Source organism: Danaus plexippus, chromosome 7 (assembly GCF_018135715.1).
Source record: "Danaus plexippus chromosome 7, MEX_DaPlex, whole genome shotgun sequence".
NCBI lineage: Eukaryota > Metazoa > Arthropoda > Insecta > Lepidoptera > Nymphalidae > Danaus > Danaus plexippus.
Window position 1 is genome coordinate 2512335 of NC_083541.1, and position 10725 is coordinate 2523059.

The 10725-nt window shown below is 31.5% G+C and overlaps 1 protein-coding gene across 1 annotated transcript; it reads right to left on the reverse strand.

Annotated features, from left to right (window-relative positions):
* Positions 1-983: 983 nt before the first annotated feature.
* Positions 984-2342, reverse strand: LOC116770723 (peroxisome proliferator-activated receptor gamma coactivator 1-beta-like). The gene is made up of 4 exons (XM_032662320.2): positions 2110-2342; positions 1769-1996; positions 1406-1541; positions 984-1246 (listed from the first exon to the last, which is right to left on the reverse strand). Exons 1-4 carry the CDS (start codon positions 2199-2201, stop codon positions 1085-1087), a joined length of 618 nt encoding a protein of 205 aa, XP_032518211.1. The 5' UTR covers positions 2202-2342; the 3' UTR covers positions 984-1084.
* Between the last annotated feature and the right edge of the window lie 8383 nt (positions 2343-10725).

The following is a 10725-nucleotide window of genomic DNA, read 5'->3' on the forward strand; positions in this document are numbered from 1 at the left end:
TTCACACCTTTTGCTAAATGTCCATATTATATAATGTGTGTTCAGCAATCTATCACCACGTAATAAAACGTTCAACTTCCTGACCTCAAACATCAAATATTTGCACCCCATTGTTTGTCCAAACTCACATTCCCGCTAACACGCTAAACCCATGTTGCCTAATAAAAATCACTGACAAGTCCGGTCCGGATATCAGAAATTTTCCCACCCTTCGAAATTTTTCCAGGCCAATTTATTCCCACTCACAGCACGATATTAAACCTTATGGGGTTGGAATAAAGTAGTGGATTATCCGAATCAGAGATGGGCAACGCTTTCCCTTTCGACAGATTTGGTCCATATGTCAGAACAAGTGAACCGGCTTCTTAACTGGACACCCTAAATTGACTATACGAGGGGAAATGGTGGTTAAAGGAAATTCCTGCGGGTATCAAACTCGAGGGTCTTACAGGGTAACTGATATGGATTGCTCGATATGCTCACACTTTAACCCGACATATTTTCCTATAAAAATCAGAATTTCATGGTCGGTGAATTCGCGGAATGTGTTATGCTAATGTTATAGTGTTATTATTTAATAACTTGTAAATAACATGCTTCCATGGAACCTCAAACAGCTGAACAAATTATAAAAATACTCAGAAGAATTGTGACAAAATTAAATTTGTTAAAGACACTTGAATAGTTCACTAAATATTCATTTAATCATCAAAGTATTACTCTTTATACTATAAAAGTTGTGAAAATTTCTCCACTTCAATACTGAATAATTCATCTTTCACACACCGGAAGTGGGATCAATTGGGCGGAAGACTTGACCGTGTCGAGTGACCCTTCCCTTGTCCCTTCAATTATTCAAAGCTTAAGGGCACCTTTTGATATACGAAACGGCGTTGCTGTATTACGTATATTCACTCGTATTTAACTTTGAACCCACAATTTCAATTACATATATAAAAGAAGATTATGATATAAAGATATAATCTTTTTGAAATAGAAATTTTATTAAAACATTTAAAAGATATAACTTTTCCAAACGCTCACAAATACATTTATGTAAACTCTATCATCACTTACAAGTTGTTTACACGAAAGCTACTTTAACCACAGTTTGAAGCACCAACAGTACGGTTACAAAAAACACCACGGACGATGGGAAAGACTTTGAGGTTTTGTTCTCTTGGACCAGAGTACGGGGAGCGACCACCGTCGGCATCGCAAACGCCTGGTTATTGCAACGGTTCAACTGGGGAAAAAAAATAGGTAATTACGTATTATTGAGATAGATCTTTCCTAATTTATTAAACAACAAATGTTTAGAGGCGATTTCTAATCATTGAAAAGAATAAAGAATATAATACTGCTTGTAAATATATGTCATATTATAACGTAGATGTGCTTTCACCTCACAGCACGTGGTATCTGGTGAGCCGATACATCCCGAGCGACAACCACGAATCACAGCCTCATAGGAACTGCCTTTAGATATCACAGATGTAAAACATTTGTCATCCACACTGTGACAGTTTATTGTGTGTACCCTGAAATATATCAAAACATGCGCGTGGATTGTAAGACAATTTACTTGTTTTATAACATACATGTAATAAGTGCTTATAAAAAATCATCTGCCACAGCCTCAATACAAATATTCATCATGCATCATTATCTTCTCATAAATTAACGTTATGGTCTAAGTTTCCTGAAGTACGTGTATTGCTTTGTCATCAAAATGGCAATCATCTGTAATTACACTTCAGGAACAAACCTGTACTTGGTGGGATCCAGACACGCTTTCAAAGGTGCATCCGATTTAAATGCACACACATAACATTCTAGGGGACGTCTTTTAGAAGTCCTTGTCACTGAAATGATCTTAGTTGTCTGTGGTAGTATCGCCGGGGCTCGTCTCCCTGCATTGTGTTCGTGTTTGTCTCCCGGAGGTTCTTCTTCATCGTCATCATCATCCTCTTCTTCTTCTTCCTCTTCATTTCTCCTAGAAATTCGATTAATAATCTCAATCTTACAATCATAGAAAAATTAATTTTTTAGTCATCAAGGTGTTCTTCTGACAGTTGTGTGATTACGGTTCTGTACAAGACAACTTACTCCTCGTCATCTTCATCCTCTAATTTTGAACCAGTTCTCGTCGGCAACAGTAACAGTACGGCGAGCACAAGACAGTACCGCCACCGAACCATTTCTTCCCAAACTAGAATAATTTTTTTCTCCTATTCACGGTAAATTTGTCATTTTAATTCCAACATTGTTCTCAATACACTCAGTACTTCAATAAGATTTTTTTGACGTTACTTTTCATTACATTTATGTTTAGAATATTTTGTTTCTTTTCTTCTGGCATTCATTATAAGATCTCTTTGTTGGGTCTCCTAAGGATTGGAATACACTTAAACTTTTCGGAGACCCGCTGTAATTTAGGTTTCATTTTTTTTTTGTTTATAAGTGAAATATCCTTAAAAATATCAAACATAAGTAGTATTTCTTTACGCTATGTATATTTTTATTATTATTATAAACATAACGCAAAAGTTACAATAAAACGTAATGTGTTTAATATTCCGAAATTCAGTAGACACAAGTGACATCTTGTGACGAATTATAAAAATGGCTACTCGCTGACAGATGGCACTTTACACAATTTAAGCTCAATACCCTACAAGATTTAAATATTTTAAAATGGTTTCCAATTAAAATTACACTAACGGTTTATAACTTTCACTCATGATTTCTTTTAAACTTTAACATAATTACCTAAAGAAGCTAAAACTCTTCTGTCCACTGCTAGAAGTGAAAAATCAATTCCATCCGATTTGAGAGTACGCATAGAAAATTAAAGCAAAATTCCTTTATTTCTTATTACTTGTCAAAAGCAAAGGTAATTGTTATTGTCCCCTTAATAACTCTAAATCTACACATTATAATAAAAAAACAAAAATTTATATTTGTTAGTAATGAGTTTGCTTATTACATGTGCTATAGGTACATTAAATACTCTTTGTTTTGTAGTTAAATTACTATAACAGAAATTATTAAAGCCGTATATTTTTTATTCCTTTAACTGAACGTTACATACTATTAATATAATAAAAAGACATATCGAGTGTTACGTCATTTCACGGAAATATTTGTAACAATTTACTTAAAAGAAAAGAATTTTCTAAGTGACACCTAATTATAAAAATATACGTGATGTACTTTCATATTAACTTTCTTATAAAAAGTTTCCTCGCTTTTCATAATTTTTGTCCAGAGCTCTGTAAAAGCTGGTAAGAATTTGATCAACGTTTTTACACTTATTCAAATAAATAGTATTTGTGAAGACATACATTTACTGAACTAAAATGTACTTAACAGAAAAATGTTACATCACTTAAGCGTATTTATACTGATTATATTCCTAAGAAGCTGTTGAAAGGAGTTGAAAGTACTTTATTTATCTCAAAACAATTATCTATCATAATATAATTACTTGTGTGGATCACGAGGTGATTGTTATTATTATTATTATTTTGTCAAACAGGCATAATTCATAAAAGATCTTTAATTTCTAATTGGACTTTCATTGAAATTAATTTATTACACATTCTCTTGTTTTTTTTTTATAATATATTGCTATCGTCACATTACTTTAAACATTTAAGAAATACTCTTAATACCTGCTCTTGCAGAAATCAACTGAATCGTGAAACAAAAGCTTCCTCAGTGAAGGTATAAATTGATCTCAATGGATAAATAAATGTTTGTAAATTACTTGTTAATTCTAATGTATTTCTAATAGAATCGGAAGATGTAGTTACTGTTGCGATTACAAAATTAAAGATTACAAAAATATAACTTAATTATTATTTCTTTAAATCACATTTCTCTCGTAACGTACTTCCGATAATATATTATTTTTTACATCCCTTACACTCTATAGGAATTAAAGTAATGACCATTATAAGAAGAGCTCATATTAATTTCAAACGGAGACATCTTGTTGGTTTTTACTGAATTTTATTTAGATGTATATAACAAGTCCTGATTAGTATTAGGAATAGTTTGTTTAAAATATTACACGTAAGCCTTTATAGGCGCTTCTAATCAGTTCCGAAAGAAGAAGATATTTAAAGATAAAGAATCGTCTATTTTTAAAGCAATTACCACAGTATCTGTTTTGGTAATAAATAGGTTTTTTATGTAAGTCACATATAATTGTTCTTTAGTTACAATGAAGAATGTAATTATGAATTAACACAAACCTCTAATACAGTCTATTGCTGTATATTGAGATTTACACACTATATTTAAAGCGATAAAATTGGCAATAATAGTTTTCATATAATTCAGTAGAAAGAAATTTATATAATCATTATTAGGCCCACGTTGTTTAATTCACTCGTCTAATAGTCATGCGAAAATAGTAGTTTTTTTTTTCAACAAAATCACGTATTTTCATTTCATTTGTTTTTTTCTTTCTATTCTTCAATGAACATAGTCGAAAAATCGTGTCAACCAGTGCTCATACAAGGCCCTTACGATATTGTCGAATTTATTAACAAATTTAAGATGTATACTCACCTTCCACCAAGACTTGAAATATTCCCAAAGGGTCAATTTATTCCGGTTTTTCATTGAGCTAAGTCCGTCATAAGCTTCGCTATTAATAAGCGATGAGCAGATCTAAGCACTAGACTCACGCATCCACACATCCATAAAACTGCATGTAGGAGTGTGCATGCGTGCATGTGTGCATGTGCCCTTTGCGTGCTCACGCCTTACCGGCTCCAGCTACCTTCACAAAGGCGGCCCGCCCGCAATTCCCATCGCATAAACCCGAATACACGACCTCATTAAAAAATGAAACCCTACAAACATGCCTCAGCCTACAAAACACAACTTGTCAAAGTGAAAAGCGCTGCCTAGTGGTGAGTAGCGGAACTACGCCACTCGCGGAATCAACCTCTGTACTTTTTTAATTAGCCTCATACACTGGCTGAATGCGTGAAATACGTTAGATTTTTTTCTCTCGTGCGCGGTTAGTTTGGTTGCTTTGAGTAAAGTATGTTAATTCACAAGTAGCGGCCCTCATGTTTTTGAGCTGTTTCGTGGGGGATTTTCCTGCGTAACTCACCGCCATAGAGGAGTTAATTAGCAGCGAATTACTAATAATATACGACTACAATATTACCAGCTGAATTCAGCCGCGCGTTCGGAGCGGCATTTCGGACATATTATTCCTCTTATATTATTATAGCATGAGAAGTTTATTTCTGAAGACGCTAACCGAGACGTCGCTAAGTCTTTTATCTCAGACTAGGTTCATTGAAAAAGTGCAAACTCTGTACAAAGTTCACTTTCGCCTTGTGAACTAATTTTTCGCTCGGTGTCAAGTTCATGGTTCCAGGGAGGGAGAGGGCGGCGGGGGGAGGGGAACGGGAGTCAGGGACGGGGGGGGGAGTGATAAAATAAAATATTCATTATGATTGCTCCAACGCCAATGTTCGCGAGTACGCGATTATGACTCTGTTCAGTCTTGGTCGTTGCATGGTTTCCGACATGTTTAGTATTATACAAATTATTATAAAGTTCTGCTTCTGCTTCTGCTTCGACTCCAATGAAATAAAATTGTTATTAGAAAGACAATCACAATAACATATATATTTTATTTTTATCAACGAATCCTCTAATTAAATAAACACTTAACTTTCAATCCCTTGGCTGAATAATTAGTAATTTAAATTAAAAAAAATTACACTTTTTTTAATTCTAAGTGGCCAGTTATTGATAATCCAATAAGATGTCCCGAAAACTGATGTAAAAATGAAATCCCGACCTACCTCACTGTAGACTGAATAGAAGTTGGAATTCTTTTAGCATCCTAATTAACCTATTAATAGCCGGCTTAAAAGTTGGCAACATTATAACAATTATATAACCTTTTTGTATCTAAGTAAAACTTACGCAATCATCTTTCTTGTCTAATTTTGTATAAAAAGTTTTGATAATCTTATGCTTTTCACTTTCTACAAATATTATAGCTGTTTAGGACTGGCTGAAAAAAATAATACTTAAGTACTTCAATGATAACAAAGTATAACCTTTTTATAAAAAAAAGAAAAAAGTCGTTTTTTTTTTAATTTATAATCACCTTATCTTATACGAACGATCGTTCGTACAAGATAATATTCCCATATGACTAATAATTTTAACTCAACTATGTAGAATTACTTATTAATTCGAGTTAATTTTATTTTATTTGAAATAAGATTATTATAATTTATATAGTGTAGCTATAACTAATTTATCGCTTATAAAGTTATTAATTTTTCTACCAAGTATAGAACCTACTCGTTTATCTAGTATGAGTTTCGTAGTGTTGACTTAGATACCGCTAGTATGAGAGTGTACATGAAATATATTTAGCTTTCTCGTCATCTGTAAACGTTAGGTTTGTGTTAAAGTCAACTTATACTACGCATATATTCATCGTTAGGTAATTTATTTCGTATATAATATAAATATACACAAATAAGATTAGAAAAATACAGTATTGGATACGTAATTAATTTTCCAATAAATCTCATTCCCAATAAGAATGATAAATATTGAAACAAAACTTATATATACATATAGTTTGATTTTATTGTTATAAATAAAGATTTTCATTAACGTCCTATATTCTAATACGCGATCTCATTATCGAGTTATCACACGCCCAATTGTCTCACATCATTTTAGAATAGAAATGATACTTTTAAACTATTTTAACAAGAACTAACTAAACGACCACTTCAGGGAAAATGGCATTTAAATAAAAAAAAACGGCATCAAAATCTGTCAATCGCTTTGAGAGCTATAATGCTAGACAGACAAACATACATCGACGTCATACTTATAACACCTCGCTTTTTAAAACGTTAAGAATAAACAAATACACGATTAAATTAAAAAAAAAATCTTTATTTTTGCGGTAGGTACACAAATAGATTTTCATTTCCAATAAAAGGTGAACTCTACGGTTTGAAACTAAAAATCTGATAACATAAAGTAATGGAAACTAACATTTTTATATACATAAAGGACTACTCGTAATGTATGGTTAGTGATATGTCTCTAGAGGGTTAATAGGGGAGGGGGAGACTCGAGCGGGGGGAAGGGGGAGGTCACGTAACAGTGGCGCTGTCAGCAACATACTGATGCTGACAGAGTTAACATACAACTTATTAGACATTTCGGAAATTCGGTTTACTGTGGCAACGCTACTGGGTCTAGGGATGGGAACTAATTATCGATATAATTTATTAAACTTTTATTGCATCACCTCAAATTATTTCGTCTATCTATCGCATGTTGTATTACATAGGCTGATGAAGTGGGTATTAAATAAGAAATACTTGCTTCGGTTTATGTATAGTGATCTTTCAACATGTATTTAATAACATGTACTTCGTACTTCTATAAGATAGGTATTAGATATCTGGAATTATAAAATATAGTAAATATTTTGCCTATCACTAGTTATATATACAATATAATATCCATTAGCTCGTTATTGACTTAATATTAAAACTCCCTTTTCATACGCAAAGTTGAATGATTTTCAAAAAATATCAATTTATATATTTAAGAACCAAAAAAAATTGTTATAGCATCGTAGTTTCAAAAACCACACTTTATTTCTTATGTTTAATATATTAGTACAATATTTATACTGATATGGATTTTATAATAAAAACATTAAAGTAGTCATTTAAGTAGCCTAGTTCACTAATATTATAGATAATTGTTAGAAAAGGTACTACTTTTATGACAGTTAATATAGGGGAAGTACATTTTTTAAAACTATTTTAATGCATTAAAGTGTGTTAATGGTTGTTGGTATAAAAAAAAATATTCTTTGAAGTAAATAGTATTTGTAAAATTCAATCAATAAACATTTATTTAATGACAAGAATAATATCAATTCATAATATAATAATATTAATATTTTATATCTATATGTAAAATCCCATCACTATTTGATATCCAGTTTGTACAGCAAACGTTTGTCCGGGACCAGCTTCGCCCGGAGCTGAGTAAATACGCCGATATATACACTTATATACTGAATTAACCCACAGTATACAAGTATATAGATTTAATATTTACCTTAATAAGTATAAATAAGTAAGTAATATTTTATCAATACTAAAAAAAATGAATAATTAAAATGATTTTAAAATTAGAATTACTTCTAAGAATATTACTTACATGAGATTTTTAATATCCGTATATGTTAAGGCGTGAACACACGACGTCGTGACGTAAATGTGACGTTTAAAGTCTGTACACGCATTAAGTAGAGACGGAATTAAATAGGTGAATGCACGTGTTCATATTATTTGATAGATACAGGATGTTTCGTGAATTTCATTCAATAAGACCGATAGAATGTTTGATGTACATTATTTACTACGTCATCATATATACAGGGTGCGTCGTGAGCACTCCTGTACTGGTAGTGAAGATATATAAAGGGTGTTCAACACATGTAAGAGATCAGAAGGTTCAATTTAATGCCGTCTTCTGTTGGTATGTAGACGTTGTTTGTTTGTGGGTGGATGGATCTAGTGAAAATTCTCCTTTGTAGCTCAACTCCACCCTGTGGTTTGGTCCGATTTCATAAAACATAATTAGATTATTATTATTTTTATATTAAACTTTCATTTACAATATTCTCATATGATCTCCTTATGATATATAACAACTGATAACGAATTGATATAATTTTAAATTGCATCGTATCATTTAAAATATATCGTATTATTATCATAGGCTTTAAAGCTACACCAACGTTGTTCGTTCTATAGGTGTCACTTTATTTAAGTAAAACCTCTTTTATGTGAATGTTACTTTTAAATCTCACAGCTCATGGCTTGGACCACAGGCGAGGTTAGATTTGGTGGGCATTATGTAGACGCATTGTTTCTCTTACATTATGTATTCCAGGACTTAGAATATACTGTGGATAAGTTCTGGTATTTACATAAATGATTTATATAACAGACACTATATACGTACATACACAAAGTTATATTTTCCCTTCAGTTGATATTCAAACAAATATTTATTTAATGTTCTATTAAACGTTGTTAAAACTCTATTTTTATGTTATTTGTTATGAATTTTTTATTTTATTTTTTTATCTATTACAATATCAATCACACACACAATCAAGCGGACCCGTAAACGGACACACATACACGCACACACAGAAGGAATTAATTGCAATTTCATCAACACTAGTCAAATAATTAAATCATTAGAAGTTCCGTGTCAAAGACAAGAAAATATTATAAAAAAATCCATTATTTCTATTCTAACATTAAAAATGATCTGGAATAATTATTGTTGTTAATAAAAATAAATAAATACAAATAGATTTGCAGAATATTTTCATTAAAATCCTAAATCAAGCATATACGCTAACATTAATTAACGATTCAGAACTCGGTGTACGACGTACATAAAGTCGGGGAGGCTTCGGGGGGTTACACGAGAACTTGCTTAGATAATGTGAATACATTAAACTAAGTCGAAACTAACGCCGTATCTTGATGAAGGAACTTCCTCTAATTACGGATGTACAAAAACAAAGCCTTTGACGTACTTAATACGTTTTACATACAAAAACATTGATTATTATTAAGCCAGTTTGTAGCTAAGAGAATATAAATTATATGCTGTTTACATTTGAAAAATGAAAAAAGAAGTATATTTAAATGTACGTAACATATTTAAAACGTTGAATCGGAAATGCACTGAGTGTAAGACAAATATCTTGATATGAATAATTAACAAAAAAAAATTAACTTTGCTGTGCATTTATTACTCGCATATAAATTCTCTCATACACAGCTCGAACTCAACAATTTGAATTTCGAACATCACATAAAACCGGATAACCGTGTAACCGAATCCGCCGCCGTTCATCCGGATTACCTCTAACTTATCCCGGTATTGAAACTTGGATTAATATTTTATATGCGTTCAGTTAATAAAACATAAATGTATTATAATTAGCAAGAATAATTAATTAACCCGTTAATATATACCTGTATAAATACCATTCATTATTTTATGGCAGCGTATAATGTACAAGCACTTAGGCTTATTGGAATTGGATAGCGGAAACAATTTAGTATAATTGTTTCATATTAACAATTGAAACCAGACTAAGACGAATATATGAAATCTGTAAATGATTTATTTTTGAAACCTACAAATGAGATGGTTTGCATAATAATTTAGTCAATTTGTATGTAATGAGCGCCATCTATTAGTGAATAGTTTCGCTAAACATAATGGGAATCGATTGAATACTCGCAACGTGCTCCCTAGATGGCACTTACATTGACATTAAGACATTTCCATTTTATTTAAATCTGTGTGTAATACAACGACCTAAATAATATAATATTTCAAATATATCACTTTATTTATACTATAAATGTATGTCTTTTTGTTACTTTTCCGAGCCCACATTACTCGACAAATTTTAATGAAATTATGAAGATAAAAATGTTCCTGGAATATTTGGACATGGACATTTTTATGTAGATAGAGTCCAGCGATATCTAGCACAAAGGAAGTGCCAAAAAAATCTTATACGTTTTGAAATGTTGATCATACTAAAAAAACTACACATACATATATACATAAACATATATATGTAGAGTATAC